The sequence below is a fragment of the Bombina bombina genome, chromosome 6, assembly GCF_027579735.1.
Source record: "Bombina bombina isolate aBomBom1 chromosome 6, aBomBom1.pri, whole genome shotgun sequence".
Classification (NCBI taxonomy): domain Eukaryota; kingdom Metazoa; phylum Chordata; class Amphibia; order Anura; family Bombinatoridae; genus Bombina; species Bombina bombina.
This window is the reverse complement of record NC_069504.1, coordinates 702,368,440-702,388,565: the sequence shown is the minus strand read 5'-3', so window position 1 is coordinate 702,388,565 and position 20,126 is coordinate 702,368,440. Positions and strand designations below refer to the sequence as shown.

General features: G+C 38.1%; 1 protein-coding gene across 1 annotated transcript in view; it reads left to right on the top strand.

The window, feature by feature from the left end:
- Positions 1 to 20,126, top strand: part of TNPO2 (transportin 2) — a gene marked incomplete in the record, with an annotated part of 104,793 nt that overhangs the window by 27,118 nt on the left and 57,549 nt on the right. The window contains 3 exon segments of the mRNA XM_053717838.1: positions 14,900 to 15,007; positions 15,113 to 15,271; positions 15,758 to 15,845. Of these exon segments, the coding sequence (XP_053573813.1) occupies positions 14,900 to 15,007; positions 15,113 to 15,271; positions 15,758 to 15,845 (355 nt within the window).

Here is a 20,126-nt window from a genome sequence, read left to right as displayed (position 1 = left end):
GCAACTCTATCCTTTGATATATATAGATGTATATGTATATATGTGTATGTATATATGTGTGTATATATATATATATATATATATATATATATATATATATATATATATATATATATATATATATATATATATATATATATATATATATATATATATATATACACACACACACATACACAGCGCTTGGACTTAAAACACTTTAGCCTCTCTCTGTAAACCCCCTTCCTGGTCAACGAATTTAAAGATAATTTGTAATGGAGAGTGGCGCTAGTAAAAGCTAAAAAGTGTTAAAAACTAGGAGACCAAATAAATGTATTATCTACTGAATAAGCTTTAATTTTATATACTTTAACTAATTTATATAGAAAAATAAATATCAATAGCAATAAGTATATACCCCTGTTATATTGGATAGACTGAAGTAAATCAAATCCTGAAATAACGGTTACTTGAATATTGGATAGAAATATAAATTGAGGATTGATAGATGTACTCTATTCATATAATTTTCAAATGGAATTTTATTACAATCACAGGTTTTATTAAATTACAATCATAGGATGAAAATAAAAATATAAAATTGGTAGCTATATGTCTATACAGATAAAATATTTCAAAAATGAATCACAGGATTAAAAATCAAATATTAATGAGAGAGCCCAGATGAATGTTTAGTCTTTTCTGGTATAATAACAATGTCCACAAATGTTACAAAAGAGTGTGGTCTGTATACTGAAACAGCAAACTTGTTATATTGTTGAAAAAATAACTCTTAGCAACAAAATAGTTTCAATCAGTTCATAGAATACCAAAGTCCAATTGATAGAGTGGCAAAGTTCCCAAATAGATGTGAAAAATCAAGTCTGTTTAGCAGAGTGGCAATCTTGCTAATATGTTTTTGCAGTATGTGAGGTCCGTCGGTACTCCTGCACTTAGTACTCCTTGTACGCAGGCGACAGACAGGCAACTAATTTCTTTCAGCTCCGACCAGTACAATAGTGAACCTTTTCTTGGAGTGGGTTCCACAGTCTGGGTTAGCAAAGGGATTCCTTGCAATACAACTTTCTATCACGGTTTCTACGCGTTTCACCCGCGTTCTGGGCTTTTTCAGGAGCTGAAAGAAATTAGTTGCCTGTCTGTCGCCTGCGTACAAGGAGTACTAAGTGCAGGAATACCGACGGACCTCACATAGATCTACACCTGCGTACACACCGGAGTACTAAGAGCAGGTAAAGAAGCCATCGGTTTATAGGAGAACTTGCGCAAGTTGAAGAAAACAGAATTAATGCACCGCTACGTTTACCCAAGCTTAAAAGACTGGTAAGCCTTGAGATTCCAACCGCACTCGATAAGAGGTAAGACCACCCACGAAGCGGGGTTAACGCATGAAGGAGGTAAGACCACCTACATAGCGGGTCAGATACATCTCAAAAAGTGCCATTCAAATTCACTGCAAAAACATATTAGCAAGATTGCCGCTCTGCTAAACAGACTTGATTTCTCTTGTAAGGTGTATCCAGTCCACGGATCATCCATTACTTGTGGGATATTCTCATTACCAACAGGAAGTTGCAAGAGGACACCCACAGCAGAGCTGTAATATAGCTCCTCCCCTAACTGTCATACCCAGTCATTCTCTTGCAACTCTCAACAAGCAAGGACGTTGTAGGAGAGAGTGGTTAAATATAGCTAGTTTATTTTCTTCAATCAAAAGTTTATTTTTAAATAGTACCGGAGTTGTGCTATTTTATCTCGGGCAGTAAATAGAAGAAGAATCTGCCTGAGGTTTCTATGATCTTAGCAGGTTGTAACTAAGATCCATTGCTGTTCTCACGTATGTCTGAGGGGATTACACAGATGAGGTAACTTCAGCGAGAGAATGGCGTGCAGTTTATTCCGCTATCGGGTATGTGCAGTTATAATTTTTTATAGAGATGGAAAACACTAGAAAATGCTGCTGATACCGGATTAATGTAAGTTAAGTCTGAATACAGTGATTTAATAACGACTGGTATCATGCTTACTCCCAGGGGTGGGGTAATACCCTTATGATATTGCAATATAAAACGTTTGCTGGCATGTTTAATCGTTTTTATATATGCTTTGGTGATAAAACTTTATTGGGGCCTAGTTTTATTCCACATGGCTGGCTTATATTTTGACTAGAAACTGAGGCTTTCCACTGTTGTAGTATAAAAAGTTACAGTTGGTGCACTTAAAATTACAAACTGACATCCAGCTTCCCTCAAAGGCCCTCTGAATGCTATAGGACATCTCTAAAGGGTCCAAAGGCTTTCCAAAGTCGTTTATTGGAGAAGGTAGGGCCACAGCTTGCTGTGGCAGTTGGTTGTGACTGTTAAAAAAATTCTATTTTTTTTTTTTTATCCGTTTTTTGAACTAAGGGGTTAATCATCCATTTGCAAGTGGGTGCAATGCTCTGTTAGCCTATTATACACACTGTAAAAATTTCGTTTGATTTACTGCATTTTTTCACTGTTTTTCAAATTCTGACAAAATTTGTTTCTCTTAAAGGCACAGTACCGTTGTTTATATTTGCTTGTTAACTTGATTTAAAGTGTTTTCCAAGCTTGCTAGTCTCATTGCTAGTCTGTATAAACATGTCTGACATAGAAGAAACTCCTTGTTTATTATGTTTAAAAGCCATTGTGGAACCCCCTCTTAGAATGTGTACCAAATGTACTGATTTCATTTTATGCAATAAAGATCATTTTCTGTCTTTAAAAAATTTATCACCAGAGGAATCTGACGAGGGAGAAGTTATGCCGACTAACTCTCCCCACGTGTCAGACCCTTTTGACTCCCGCTTAAGGGACTCACGCTCAAATGGCGCCAAGTACATCTAGGGCACCCATAGCGTTTACTTTACAAGACATGGCGGCAGTCATGGATAATACACTGTCAGCGGTATTAGCAAGACTACCTGAACTTAGAGGTAAGCGAGATAGCTCTGGGGTGAGACAAAATGCAGAGCATACTGACGCTTTAAGAACCATGTCTGATACTGCCTCACAATATGCAGAAGCTGAGGAAAGAGAGCTTCAGTCAGTGGGTAATGTTAATGACTCAGGAAAGATACCTGATTCTAATATTTCTGCATTTAAATTTAAGCTTGAACACCTCCACGTGTTGCTTAGGGAGGTTTTAGCTGCTCTGAATGACTGTGATACCATTGCAGTGCCAGAGAAATTGTGTAGACTGGATAAATACTATGCAGTGCCGGTGTGTACTGATGTTTTTCCAAATACCTAAAAGGTTTACAGAAATTATTAAGGAACGGGATAGACCAGGTGTGCCGATCTCTTCCCCTCCTATTTTTAGAAAAATGTTTCCAATAGACGCCACCACACGGGACTTATGGCAGACAGTCCCTAAGGTGGAGGGAGCAGTTTCCACTCTAGTAAAGCGTTCTACTATCCCTGTCGAGGACAGTTGTGCTTTTTTTTTTTTTTTTTTAGATCCAATGGATAAAAAATTAGAGGTTACCTTAAGAAAATATTTATTCAACAAGGTTTTATCCTACAGCCCCTTGCATGCATTGCCCCTGTCACTGCTGCTGCGGCGTACTGGTTTGAGTCTCTGGAAGAGGCTTTACAGGTAGCGACTCCATTGGATGACATACTTGGCAAACTTAGAGCACTTAAGCTAGCCAATTATTTTCTTTCTGATGCCATTGTTCATTTGATTAAACTAACGGCTAAGAATTCTGGTTTTGCTATACAGGCGCGCAGAGCGCTATGGCTTAGATCATGGTCAGCTGACGTGACTTCAAAATCTAAGCTACTTAACATTCCCTTCAAGGGGCAGAGCATATTCGGGCCTGGTTTGAAGGAGATTATTGCTGATATCACTGGACTAAAAGGTCATGCCCTTCCTCAGGACAGGTCCAAATCTAGGGCCAAACAGTCTAATTTTCGTGCTTTTCGAAACTTCAAGGCAGGTGCGGCATCAACTTCCTCTAATGCTAAACAAGAGGGAACTTTTGCTCAATCCAAGACGGTCTGGAGACCAATCCAGACCTGGAAAAAAGGTAAGCAGGACAAAAAAGCCTGCTGCTGCCTCTAAGACAGCATGAAGGAACGGCCCCCTATCCGGTAACAGATCTAGTAGGGGGCAGACTTTCACTCTTCGCCCAGGCGTGGGCAAGAGATGTTCAGGATCCCTGGGCGTTGGAAATTATATCCCAGGGATATCTCCTGGACTTCAAAGCTTCCCCCCCAAAAGGGAGATTTCACCTTTCACAATTATCTGCAAACCAGATAAAGAGTGAGGCATTCTTACACTGTGTACGAGACCTCCTAGTTATGGGAGTGATCCATCCAGTTCCAATGGAGGAACAGGGACAGGGTTTTTACTCAAATCTGTTTGTGGTTCCCAAAAAAGAGGGAACCTTCAGACCAATTTTGGATCTAAAGATCTTAAACAAATTCCTCAAAGTTCCGTCGTTCAAGATGGAAACTATTCGTACCATCCTACTAATGATCCAGGAGGGTCAATATATGACTACAGTGGATCTAAAGGATGCTTATCTTCACATTCCGATACACAAAGGTCATCATCGGTTTCTCAGGTTTGCCTTTCTAGACAGGCATTGCCAGTTTGTAGCTCTTCCTTTTGGATTAGCTACAGCCCCAAGAATCTTTACAAAGGTTCTAGGGTCGCTTCTGGCGGTCCTAAGGCCGCGGGGCATAGCAGTAGCCCCTTATTTAGACGACATCCTGATACAGGCGTCAAACTTCCAAATTGCCATGTCTCATACGGACGTAGTACTGGCATTTCTGAGGTCGCATGGGTGGAAAGTGAACGAGGAAGAGAGTTCTCTATCCCCACTAACAAGAAATTCCTGCCGGGTTATTCATTCCATTCCGCGCCCTTCGGTGGCTCAGTGTATGGAAGTAATCGGCTTAATGGTAGCGGCAATGGACATAGTGCCGTTTGCACGCTTACATCTCAGACCGCTGCAACTATGCATGCTCAGTCAGTGGAACGGGGATTACACAGATTTGTCTCAACTGAATCTGGATCAAGAGACCAGGGATTCTCTTCTCTGGTGGCTATCTCGGGTCCATCTGTCCAAAGGTATGACCTTTTGCAGGCCAGATTGGACAATTGTAACAACAGATGCCAGCCTTCTAGGTTGGGGTGCAGTCTGGAATTCCCTGAAGGCTCAGGGATCGTGGACTCAGGAGGAGTCTCTCCTTCCAATAAATATTCTGGAACTAAGAGCGATATTCAATGCTCTTCAGGCTTGGCCTCAGTTAGCAACTCTGAGGTACATCAGATTTCAGTCGGACAACATCACGACTGTAGCTTACATCAACCATCAAGGGGGAACAAGAAGTTCCCTAGCGATGTTAGAAGTTTCAAAAATAATTTGCTGGGCAGAGATTCACTCTTGCCACCTATCAGCTATCCATATCCCAGGTTTAGAGAACTGGGAGGTGGCTTTTCTAAGTCGTCAGACTTTTTATCTGTTTGAGTGGGAACTCCATCCGGAGGTTTTTGCACAACTGATTCATCGTTGGGGCAAACCAGAACTGGCTCTCATGGCGTCTCGCCAGAACGCCAAGCTTCCATGTTACGGATCCAGGTCCAGGGATCCCAAGGCGACACTGATAGATGCTCTAGCAGCGTCCTGGTCTTTCAACCTGGCTTATGTGTTTCCACCGTTTCCTCTGCTCCCTCGACTGATTGCCAAGATCAAACAGGAGAGAGCATCAGTGATTCTGATAGCACCTGCGTGGCCATGCAGGACCTGGTTTGCAGATCTAGTGGACATGTCATCCTTTCCACCATGGTCTCTGCCTCTGAGACAGGACCTTCTACTTCAGGGTCCTTTCAACCATCCAAATCTAATTTCTCTGAGACTGACTGCCTGGAGATTGAACGCTTGATTTTATCAAAGCGTGGCTTCTCCGAGTCAGTTATTGATACCTTAATACAGGCACGAAAGCCTGTCACCAGGAAAATTTAACATAAGATATGGCGTAAATATCTTTATTGGTGTGAATCCAAGGGTTACTCATGGAGTAAGGTCAGGATTCCCAGGATATTATCTTTTCTCCAAGAAGGTTTGGAAAAAGGATTGTCAGCTAGTTCCTTAAAGGGACAGATTTCTGCTCTGTCTATTCTTTTGCACAAGCGTCTGGCAGATGTTCCAGACGTTCAGGCATTTTGTCAGGCTTTAGTTAGAATTAAGCCTGTGTTTAAACCTGTTGCTCCACCATGGAGCTTAAACTTGGTTCTTAAGGTTCTTCAAGGAGTTCCGTTTGAACCTCTTCATTCCATAGATATTAAACTTTTATCTTGGAAAGTGGGTTTTTTTTTTGGTAACTATTTCCTCGGCTCGTAGAGTCTCTGAGCTATCTGCCTTACAATGTGATTCTCCTTATCTGATTTTTCATACGGATAAGGTAGTCCTGCGTACCAAACCTGGGTTCTTACCTTAGGTGGTATCTAACAAGAATATCAATCAAGAGATTGTTGTTCCATCCTTGTGTCCTAATGCTTCTTCGAAGAAGGAACGTCTATTACACAATCTGGACGTGGTCCGTGCTTTAAAGTTTTACTTACAAGCTACTAAAGATTTTCGTCAAACATCTGCTTTGTTTGTTGTCTACTCTGGACAGAGAAGAGGTCAAAAGGCTTCGGCAACCTCTTTCTTTTTGGCTAAGAAGCATAATCTGCTTAGCCTATGAGACTGCTGGACAGCAGCCTCCTGAAAGGATTACAGCTCATTCCACTAGAGCTGTGGCTTCCACTTGGGCCTTTAAAAATGAGGCTTCTGTTGAACAGATTTGCAAGGAGGAGACTTGGTCTTCGCTTCATACTTTTTCAAAATTTTACAAATTTGATACTTTTGCTTCTTCGGAGGCTATATTTGGGAGAGAGGTTTTACAGGCAGTGGTTCCTTCCATTTAAGTACCTGCCTTGTCCCTCCCTTCATCCGTGTACTTTAGCTTTGGTATTGGTATCCCACAAGTAATGGATGATCCGTGGACTGGATACACCTTACAAGAGAAAACACAATTTATGCTTACCTGATAAATTTATTTCTCTTGTGGTGTATCCAGTCCACGGCCCGCCCTGTCATTTTAAGGCAGGTAATTTTTAAATTTAAACTACAGTAACCACTGCACCCTATGGTTCCTCCTTTCTCGGCTTGTTTTCGGTCGAATGACTGGCTATGACAGTTAGGGGAGGAGCTATATTACAGCTCTGCTGTGGGTGTCCTCTTGCAACTTCCTGTTGGTAATGAGAATATCCCACAAGTAATGGATGATCCGTGGACTGGATACACCACAAGAGAAATAAATTTATCAGGTAAGCATAAATTGTGTTTTTTCACATCTATTTGGGAACTTTGCCTCTCTATCAATTGAACTTTGGTATTCTATGAACTGATTGAAACAATTTTGTTGCGAAGTTATTTTTTCAACAATATAACAAGTTTGCTGTTTCAGTATACAGACCACACTCTTTTGTAACATTTGTGGACATTGTTATTATACCAGAAAAGACTAAACATTCATATGGGCTCTCTCATTAATATTTGATTTTTAATCCTGTGATTAATTTTTGAAATATTTTATCTGTATAGACACATAGCTATCCATTTTATATTTTTATTTTCATCCTATGACTGTAATTTAATTAAACCTGTGATTGTAATAAAATTCCATTTGAAAATTATATGAATAGAGTACATCTATCAATCCTCAATTTATATTTCTATCCAATATTCAAGTAACAGTTATTTCAGGATTTGATTTACTTCAGTCTATCCAATATAACAGGGATATATACTTATTCCTATTGATATTTATTTTTCTATATAAATTAAAGTATATACAATTAAAGCTTATTCAGTAGATAATAAATTTTATTTGGTCTCCTAGTTTTTAACACTTTTTAGCTTTTACTAGCGCCACTCTCCATTACAAATTATCCTTTTTTTATAAGCCATAATGAATGCCTCTGCCATACTGATCTTCCTTAAAGGGACACTGTACCCAAAATTTTTCTTTCGTGATTCAGATTGAGCATGAAATTTTAAGCAACTTTCTAATTTGCTCCTATTATCACATTTTCTTCATTCTCTTGGTATCTTTATTTGAAATGCAAAAATGTAAGTTTAGATGCCGGCCCATTTTTGGTGAACAACCTGGGTTGTCCTTGTTGATTGGTGGATAAATTCATCCACCAATAAAAAAGTGCTGTCCAGAGTACTGAAACCAAAAAAAACTTAGATGCCTTTTTCAAATAATGATAGCAAGAGAACGAAGAAAAATTGATAATAGGAGTAAATTAGAAAGTTGCTTAAAATTGCATGCTCTTTCTGAATTACAAAAGAAAAAATTTGGGTACAGTGTCCCTTTAAACATCACTCCTCATTAGCTTCACCACTTTGCCAATCCTTTTGCTGGCTTCCTCTAGCCTCCCGAATAAAACACAAAATCCTGACATTCAAGGCCCTCAATAAATCTGCTCCACCCTATATCTCAGATGTTGTCTCCAGATACTCTTGCTCCAGTCTCCTTCACTTTCCTCATTATCTCATTCTCTCCTCTTGTTACCACCTCACATTTCTGTCTACAGAACTTCTCAAGAATGGCCCCTATTTTGTGGAAAACTCTTGACTTATTCCACAAGTCTTCACTAGTTTTCATAGTTGAAAGCGTTCCTTAAAGACTCTACTGTTCAGGTCTATACACAGTGATACCCCATGGTCATGGTATAGATATGGTGAGACAAATTCTGAGTGATAATCCACTATATACAGGTCCGCCTGTAGAATTCCTGCTACATCTGATGGAGTTCTGCCTGGAGAAAAATTACTTTCGATTTGAGAATGAGTACTTCTTACAAATTATGGGCACTGCGATGGGGTCGAATATGGCCCCATCATATGCCAACATCTATATGGCTATGTATGAAAAATATAATATTTTCTCCAGACAGAACCCCATCAGAATGTACCGTAGGTACATAGACGATGTCTTCATGATTTGGGGTGGTACCCCTGAAAGTCTTATTGGATGGGTTGAAGGGTTGAATGCCTTTGATTCGACCATCAGATTCAAAATGGAACACAACAATAACCAGATTCATTTTCTTGGCCTGGAAATTTTCAGGGTAGAAACACCCAATAGTTATAAATTACATACCACTTTGTTTAAAAAACCCACAGATAAAAATTCTATTCTACACTATCAGAGTTTCCATCCTAGATTTCAGAAAGACGGTGTCGGTTCCTCCCAACTCCTGAGGGTCGTCCGGAACAACACAGATGACTCCCGAAAAGAGAGACAACTCGAAGAAATGTCCCAAAAATTTCTGGGGAGAGGATATCCACCGACCCTAATAAATCAACAAAGAAGTGAAGCAAGCAAACTCACCCAGAATCGCACAATATCAAAACGGATAACGATTGAACAGCCCAAGCGGATGAACTTCATAACCACTTATAATCCGGGATGCTCCAGAATGTGATTAAGGAACACTGGATGATGCTCTCTAAGGATACTAGCCTACCCTTTGTGGATGCTCCGGTACCCCGGTTGGTATACAAACGAGCAAGCAACCTTAGAGATCTACTGGTACTCAGTGACCCTACACACTGTTATGATAAACAGACATGGCTAACGAGAGGGAAACCAGGATGCTACAAGTGTGGCAATTGTGTCACTTGCAACAATCTTATCACTGGAACATCTTTCCAACATCCCCACAACAACAAGAGGTATAAAATAAAGCATAGACTCTCTTGCACCTCGGAATATGTTGTCTATGCCATTATTTGCCCATGTTCAAAATTCTACATAGGTAAAACGGTGACACCTTTCAAGGAACGCTTGGCAAACCACAAAACGGCAATCCGTCAGGCGATTTGATAGGGACGATCTGAGCAACCAGTTGCAGGACATTCTGTCTCCTCGTTACGGGTGATGCTGATTGATCATGTGCCCCACATCAGACGTGGTGGAGATAGAGGATTAGCCCTATTAATAATGGAATCTCGCTGGATCTTCACTTTGGACACCGTTGCCCCTCGGGGACTGAATGTCAATATAGACTTTGGCTGTTGGTACAAACACAAATGAGTTGCAAGCAACTGGGAGTCATTCAGTACTTAGTTTCTACCTACTCCTTAGGCGTGATGCATCTTGTATTAATTTAAACACATTTGGGGGCTTACCCTCCTTAGCTACTTCCCACACGCCTTGATACTGCGGGTATAGAGGGCTGTGTTATTAGTTATTAAACTATGGGTTATTGTAGCGCTTTCTTTTCCAAAAGCTATATATAAGGTCTGTTCTGCATTACAAACAGTTAGATACCTTTTTTGTTATTATATTTTTGTGTGGGGTTGATCTGATCACTGTCAGATTTACATCCGATTGCGCATCTGCACAACACAGTTTGTCTGGTTGCTATGGTCGCGTGTGGCCACTGTGGATCCACCTGGGACGGAGGTGGCGTGATGACGTCACGCCGTGCCTATGGTGAACCCGGCAAAAAAATATTTGCCTTGTGAGAGTGGGTGTGTAACGGATGCATATACTGATTGGTCTGTCACTTGGGCTGGGTGGGTATTTAAGGTGTGGGTTAGTCCAGTATTTCACATTTTGGTTTTGTACACCATTGACAAAGGATTGTGTTTGAGCTGAAACGTTTGGTTAAAATACTGCCAATAAAACGGAGTGTTTATGAAAAATCCTGTGTGGCTGCTTCATTTGGATCCTGGCTGCAACACGGAGCCCGTGCGTGGGATTCATTGCTGTTCTACTGTATGTATGTATAGAGATAGATAGAGTGTGTGTGTATATATAGTGTGTGTGTGTGTGTGTGTGTATATATATATATATATATATATATATATATATATATATATATATATATATATATATATATATATATATATATATATATATATATATATATATATATATACACACACGTTGCACCGATACCATTTTTTTTTAAGACAGAGTACAAGTACCGATACTTTTTAAAAAATACTCGCCGATACTTTTTTAATGTCATGTGACAGTGTCCCAAGCACCATACAGACTAATGATTTAAGATAGCTTCTTTATAATTATGAAGAACTGTAACTCAAAAGATATTATTAAATAATAAAACAGTTTTATTTTCTTGTTGTCACAAAGTTGTAAAAACTCGAAGAAATTTCACAGAACACGTTTATAAATAAAAATATTACATTAAAATATATTCATAATAACAACAATAAAACAAATGTAATATCACAACCAACCAAAAGTGCAATGCAGTAAAAAAATATACCAGTGCACTGTTTAAACATGGGGAACAACACTATGGGCTAGATTACATTTGACTGGTAAGCTTTACCAATGCTCATTGCATGTGCAACTCCATTAAAGTCTATTGTGTTGGAAATGTGAACAGAGCATTGGTAAAGCTTACATATCAAATGTAATCTAAATCTAGTCCTATTATTGTAAGATATGTGTTCATAGGATTTAACTGATTTTTTTCTATGAACTCTTTCTGCAATTATATAAGCTAAGGATGTTCTTCAGAGTACAGTATGTTTTGAGCATAATTGTGCAAGAGAAGAACTAGCAGTATAACAGGCAATCTAGCAATTATAATAATTTTTGAAAAGTTAGTAGCAAGTTCTTTTTAAGGAACAGAAGCATCTCTGTATGTTCAGCTATACGTCTGTTTCTGCTAACAGCAATGTTGTTTAATGCTAAGCTGAACAGTCTCACTTTCAGCACTACTGCATGGGGCAGAAAGATAATTTTGGACCATTTTAGCCAGAGCTGGAAATCTCCGTTTATTAACTACCCAGTACTTCAGGGGTTTGTCTGAACAAGGTACAGTGATCTCTCTTACAATAATACAATACAACAGCAATTTGTATTGGAAGAACAGAAGATAACCATTTTTAGTTGAGTCTCCACTGCAGCTTAAAATGAAATGGGAACATGCAGTTTGAAAAATCTCCACAAGATAGAGTATGGGTATGAAGTGCAGGTATCGGTTTAAGTATCGGTGCATTTGCATGAGTACAAGTACTCATGCAAATACTTGGTATCGGCACCGATACTAGTATCGGTGCAACTCTAATATATACTCATACACACACACACTTTTCTTCATTCTGCAGTGTTGGATCCCCTCTTAGCCCCCAACCTCCTTGATTTTTTTTTTTTTTTTCCCCCTTCCAAAAAACCCCCCAGCTCTCTAACCCTCCCCCTATTTGCCGCCATATTGGGTACTGGCTCCTGTCTGTCAGTATCCAGTTTGCAAAAAAAAAAGTAGTTTTTATATTATACTTTTGGCAAAAAAGCTGGTTTTTCTGTAGTGTAGCTGCCCCCCCCTCAATAGCCTACCCCCTCCCCGATCCCTTTCTTAACTTTTATTAAGCCTCCATCCCATCACCTTCAATGTATTTTATTTTAAAGGGACAAAATTGTTTTTCCATTAAAGGGACAGTCTACACCAGAATATTGTTTTATAAGATAGATAATCCCTTTATTATGCCAATCCCTAGTTTTTCATTACCAACGCTGTTATATTAATATACTTTTTACCTCTGTGATTATCTTGTAACTAAGCCTCTGCAAACTGCCCCCCTTATTTCAGTTCTTTTGACAGACTTGCATTGTTGCCAATCAGGGCTGGCTCATAGGAACTCCACGTGCGTGAGCGCAGTGTTATCTATATGAAGCACATGAACTAACACCCTCTAGTGGTGAAAAACTGTCAAAATGCCCTGAGCTAAGAGGCGGCCTTCAAGGGCTTAGGAATTAGCATATGAACCTCCTAGATTTAATCATGAGTTTGTTTTGGACTAGACTGTCCCTTTTAATGTATTTTAAATAACTTGTTATACCAACTGCAGAGTATAAAATATTTGAGAAATTGCATTTTCATGCTTATTTCTGTATATGAAGTAGCTGTTTTTGTGCTTTGAAACCACAGCCTATTACAATGGGTTGAATTTAAAGGTGATATCAGATCTCATTATGTTATAACTTTGTGTACACAAACTTGCTTCCTTACCTTTTTATTTGGCTGGAACACCAAAGCTCAATACATAGGGAGAACAATGGACAATTATCATTTTATTAACTTTCCTGCACACCACTGAGAGTGTAACTTCTTCTGCTGGCTGTGTTTACTTAGGCTTGTCAATAGCTTATACTCCAGTATCAACTTTCAGTATAGGTAGGGTTGCCACCTGTCCCTTAAAATACAGAACACTTATAAGTTACACATGCTGCAGGGTGTGCAGGGAGGAATATGAATAGTGCTGTCCATAAACACAATACATGTTCCTCCCTGCACACCCTGCAGCATGGGTAACTCATAAGGGCCCAGGAAAACATGGCTGAGGTGGCAACCCTAAGTATAGGTGGTTATACCACAGGCTAAATCAGCTATTTCAAATGCTGAAATAGGAGTAAATGGCTACTTGTAACCAATTTAATACACTCTAGCAGGTAAAAAGGATCATTGGGAATAATTTAAAGAGGAGAACATTTTTGGTCGAACTGTCCCTTTAAGGTACTAGCGCACACTCGCCCGCCGCGCATGCTCCCAACCACTTGAGCGCACCGGATCAGGAAGTGATCCAGCGATGGGCCACCTCCCTGCTATGGCTCCCACCCACCAACGATCAGCACCATTGCTGGCTGATACAGAGCGGGTCAGAGTGGCTCTCTGCATCTGTGGGTAAAAAAAGGTATTGCAGTGATACCTCAATATCGAGGCATAACTGCAATACCTTGGAAGCGATCACGATTGCTTCCACCGCTTGAAACCCCTGAAGACGTACAGGGTACGTCCTTAAGTGACAGTTTTTGTAGGACGTACCCTGTACGTCCTTGATTGTTAAAGGGACAGTCAACTCAATTTTTTTTTTTTTTTTTTTTTTTTTTATAGTTTTAAAAGATAATCCCTTTTTATTACCTTTCTCCATTTTTGCACAGAATACATGGTTATATTAAAAACATTTTTTACCTCTGATTACCTTCTTTCTAAGCATCTTCTGACGGCCCCCTGATCACATGACTTTATCTATTGACTTGCATTTAAGCCAATTAGTGCTGTGTTGTTAGAATCCATGGGCGTCAGCACAATGTTATCTAGATGGCTCACATGAATTGGCTTCCCCTGATGTGAAAAGCAAATACAAAAGCATGTGATCATGGGCTGTCTTTAGGGACTTAGAAACAGGTTATAAAGGTTATAAAGTATGTTAATATCACCATGTTGGTTGTGAAAAGCTGGGGGATGGGTAGTAAAGGCATTTATCTTTCTTTTTAAAAAAGTGTTGACTGTCCCTTTAAGACCACAAATTTCATTTAAACCTTAGCCTATGTTAACTATTTCTTTTCACATTTATTGTATTTGTGTTGCTTGCTAATACCGGTCGTTCTTTTCTGATACGGCTTTAAAGGCGGTTTCCTATGTATTTTAATATAATATACAAATCAGTCAGTATATAGCTGACGACTGATGCTGGTTTCCATGTATATCCTGTTACCTCATCTTTTCATTAGAGACTTCTGATGTTTGTTAGTGTTTTCATATATAAAACTCATAAGAATCCATAATTATCTGTGTAGCCTACTTCCTTCAGATGACTGTTTCAGTTCACCATTGTGGTCACTTTTTTATAATGAAGAGAAGTGTAATGTAAACTAAAGGGTTTTTAAGACTTACTTGGAAAGTTCCTCAGACATATAACTTTCTAAAATAAATGTTCTCTTCTCAAATGAATTGTTGCTCAGATATATGTACCTGGAGAAATGTTCGATGTTTCACAAGATACAAATTGAAATTTCACAAACATAAATATAATAACAATCTTCTTTCTCTGCAGTGCTTGTCATCCATAGCTACAGCCCTCCAGAGTGGTTTCTTACCATATTGTGAGCCTGTATATCAGCGCTGTGTGACTTTAGTACAAAAGACTTTGGCCCAGGCCATGGTGAGTATATTGCCCCAAGGGGCTTTTGGTATAATTACATCTGTCACCTATAGGATTAAACATCTCACTAATTTGCTGGATCATTTTATTTTTGTCATCTGGCAGATGTACAGTCAGCACCCGGATCAATACGAGGCTCCTGATAAGGACTTCATGATTGTAGCTCTGGACCTACTGAGTGGGCTTGCAGAAGGCTTAGGTGGACATGTAGAGCAATTAGTAGCCAGAAGCAACATCATGACTTTGCTCTTCCAATGTATGCAGGTGAGCATGGCCAAGCTACATTTTAACAGGGTTCAATTCTTAATGCATTATATTTTATATGAATACACTTAAAGGTGTTTTTTCCTTACCCCAATTTAGCATTAAAACCCCCCCCACCCTTTTATATAATACAGAAAAGGTGTTATGCAGTCTAAGAGAAAAAAAAATCATATAGATTTTACCTCATTTAAAAAAGAATATTCTAATAGTTTTTGAATAATCTTTTAAATAGTGCCAGCATCTCCATTATGTTTTCAATTGGCTTCCTTGTCCACAGAATACATATTTAGTCCATGTATTTTCATGTCCTTTATTCTCCTGAGTTATATATATTTATCACGTCTTTTTAGACCTTTTATTGCCGTTTTGTCTCACCTTGTTTGCTCTCTTCCTATATCCCTCTGATCTGTTATTTTGTCCACTATGTCTGACACTGTCTGCCTTCCTGCTTCCATCTGTTCGTTTTTTTTTTTTCTTTCCTCTCAGGACATTATGCCTGAGGTACGGCAAAGTTCCTTTGCTCTGTTGGGTGATCTTACCAAGGCTTGCTTCCTGCACGTGAAACCATGTATATGTAAGTGTGCCTGGTATTGTATTTGTCTTTCTGTCAGCCACCTCTGGGGTGTGTTAATCACTAATATCTGTGCATTTATACAGCTTCTCTCAATTAAAGGGACAGTCTACACCTTAGTCATCTTAGTTTTACCTTAGATTAAGCTGCAAATAGCCTTCTGCACCCCTTTATATATCATGCAACAGGAATGGTAAAAAAGTTTATTTTAAAATGAATATTGTTTCTGGCTACTATGAAATGGCTGCCAAGCTCTGCCCACTGATTACATCACAATATGGGCTGCATATGGCATCCAATCACAAAAGGCTCACTAGTTGTATTCAACAGGCTGTCAATGCTATTCAGCCGAGTGCCTAGATGCAGTCCAGATTGTGATGTCATCAGTGGGTGGAGTTTGGCAGCCATTTCAAAGTGGCCAGAACAATATTCATTCAAAAATAACTTTTTTTTTTTTTTTTTTTACCTTTTTGCTGCCTGATATAGAAAGTGTGCAGGAGACTATTTGCAGCTTAAATAGACAGTCTACACCAGAATTTGTTTTAAAAGATGGATAATCCCCTTTTATTACCCATTCCCTAGTTTTTGTATAGCATATATATATATATATATATATATATATACTGTGTTTACTCTTTTTAAATCATGACAACAAACTACCCAAATGACCCTGATCAAAAGTTCACATACCCTGGTGATTTTGGCCTGATAACATGCACACAAGTTGACACACAGGGTTTTGAATGGCTATTAAAGGTAACCATCCTCACCTGTGATCTGTTTGCTTGTAATTCGTGTGTGTGTATAAAAGGTCAATTATTTTCCTGACTCCTGACAGACCCTTGCATCGTTCATCCAGTGCTGCACTGACGATTCTGGATTCTGAGTCATGGGGAAAGCAAAAGAATTGTCAAAGGATCTGCGGGAAAAGGTAGTTGAACTGTATAAAACAGGAAAGGGATATAAAAAGATATCCAAGGAATTGAGAATGCAAATCAGCAGTGTCCAAACTCTAATCAAGAAGTGGAAAATGAGGGCTTCTGTTGAAACCAAACCACGGTCAGGTAGACCAACTAAAATTTCAGCCACAACTGCCAGGAAAATTGTTCGGGATGCAAAAACAAACTCACAAATAACTTCAGGTGAAATACATGACATGTGGTGTGGCTGTTTCAAGATGTGCAATAAGGAGGCACTTGAAGAAAGATGGGCTGCATGGTCGAGTCGCCAGAAGAAAGCCATTACTATGCAAATGCCACAAAGTATCCCGCTTACAATATGCCAAACAGCACAGAAAGAATTCTCAAACCTTCTGGCACAGTCATTTGGAGTGATGAGACCAAAATTTAGCTTTTTGGTTATAACCATAAACGCTACATTTGGAGAGGAGTCAACAAGGCCTATGATGAAAGGTAAAACATTCCTATTGTGAAACACGGAGGTGGATCGCTGATGTTTCGGGGATGTGTGAGCTACAAAGGCACAGGAAATTTGGTCAGAATTGATGGCAAGATGAATGCAGTATGTTATCAAACAGAACCCCTCATTTTCCACTTCTTGATTAGAGTTTGAAACGTCAGTGCAGCATTGGATGAAAGATGCAAGGGTCTGTCAGGAGTCCAGAAACTCATTGACCTTTTATATACACACACTCACACACACTAATTACAAGCAAACAGATTACAGGTGAGGATGGTTACCTTTAATAGCCATTCGAACCCCTTTGTGTCATCTTGTTTGCATGTTATCAGGCCAAAATCACCAGGGTATGTAAACTTTTGATCAGGGTCATTTGGGTAGTTTCTGTTATGATTTAAAAAGGGTAAACACAGTTGATTGATAAATGGCTTCAGCCAAATACTAACCATGAGTGAAAGAAAAAAGTTTTTGTGTTATCATTCATATTCTCTGAAAAAAGGCCAAGAAATCATAAATTCTGCCAGGGTATGTAAACTTTTTTTTTTTTTTTATTTATGAAAATTCCATTGTATAAACAAGCAAATACATAGATATAGATTTTGCCAATAACAATAAATGTACATGTCCAACACTAATATCAGTTCATATATATTTACTACTTAAAAACTGCATGATAATTTCTTGATGCAGAGTAACCTTCCTGTGCACATGATATATAATTTGCACCAGTACTGACTCAATAATAACTTTCATAAAACATTTGTTCCCATATCAGTTTTTAACAATCACTCAGTAACTTTAATTCCTATCACTAAAGTGCATAGATAACTCCATATTTCGGAAGTATTTCCCTTCCAGAACCTAATTCGTTCCAAATATAGTCCTGGTTAAAATAAATCCCTAAATTGCGTCAGAATTTTACATTTCATATGCAATTCTAGATTATCTATAAAGCCACTCCATTTTTTTTTATACTCCTTAAATCCCTGTCATACATTGTATCAAATAGTTCTATATTTAATTGTTCCAACAAAATGTTCTGGAATTCCTTCATATTAGGACCTTTTTTTAGAATCCATCTATTCATTATACATTTCCTTCCTGACAAAATTATCATAGTCATCATTTTTACATTTTCCTGTTTAACTTGACTATTTAATGCAAGTATTGTATTCAAAAAACTTATTGTGATCTTGTATCCAAAAACCTTACTCGCCCAAAAACTAATCTTTGCCCAGAATTGTTTTATTTTCGGGCAGTCCCACAAAAGATGTTTTAAGTTAGGCTTCATATAATTACATCGTATACATCTCGTTTCACATTTAAACCATTTTGAGGCAATTTTTGGTGTTATATAGGAATCTATGTAATATTTTAATCTGCGATTCCCTAAAGTATGAATCATATGTGGTGGCTATAATAGTTTTCAAACTTTTTTCCATTTCGGACACATTTAAATATATGGAGGCTTCTTTTTGCCAACCTTCTATCATCTTTCACCTTATATTAGTTACATTTGATTTTATTAATGCTTTGTACAATCCAGAATATGACTTTTTTTTTTTTTTTTTTTTTTTTAAATCTTCTACCATATTTTGTAAGGGATGACATTCCCATATGAAAGATGAATATATTTTAATGATGTTTATTATATAGTGTGATATTTGAATGTATGCATAGTTATGCGACTCGGGTAAATTATACTTCTACTTTAATTCATCAAATGTACATATTGATTTTTTTTTTAATGGGTCTAGTAAGTCCCCTATATTAGTTATCCCCCTTCTCCCCCATTCTGTGAAAATAGCGTTCTCTTCCAGGTCCAAATTTTGGGTTCCCTTTTATGGGTAAAAATATTGAGCCTTTGACTGAGAATTGAAGAATCTTAGTAGTTATATTCCATGCTTTCAGAATATCTTTATACCACGTATCCATGTTTTTTTTCCCCTTCCAAATAAATCTGTTAAAGATTTTATTCAATCTTTCAATGTTTTTCCTTGGAATTAAAATTGGCAGCATATTTAAGGGGTATAACAGTTTTGGTAATATCATTTTTTATTATGTGTACTTTCCCCATAAGTGAAATTGGTAAATTATTCAATTTTTTTAAGGGATTGTTCTATAGATGTAAATACTTTGTCATAATTTATATTATACAATTTTTCTGGATTAAGAGCTATATTAATACCTAAATAGGTGATTATTGATTGGTGGTTCCAGAAAACAGAATTCACTAATGTCACAGTTTTGTCGTTTATTTAACCATAAGACTTCTGATTTCAAGCCATTAATTTTTAAACCCTGAAAATTGTCCAAATTCAGCAACAACTTTCAGAATCTTTTTTTTAAGTTTATCTATGGATCTTGGACAAATAGCATATCATCTGCATATAGTGACAGATGGTAACTATTACCATCTAACTCTATACCAGTATATGTATTTCTTAATTTCACTGCCAGAGGTTCTAATACCAAATTGAACAAGAGGGGGGGACAAGGGACAACCCTGACGAGTTCCTCTGCTCAAATTAAATCTAGATGATAATTTACCATTGACATTAGCTGAGGCATTTGTTTTTGAATATATGTTTTCAATAAACTTAGTAAAAGGGCCTTTTATATTATATTCCCCTAGACATGTATTTAAATATGGCCATTCGACTTTGTCGAAGGCCTTTTCAGCATCCAATGCCAACAGCAGAGTATTTGGGATCAATTCTTCACTATATTGTTTTTTCATTAGCCAAAAATGATTAACTATATGTAGCACTTTACGAATGTTCTTACATGAGGGTCTAGCCTGAATAAAACCTGATTGATCTTTATGAACTAACCCAGGAAGTAAAATTTTTAACCTATTTGCAA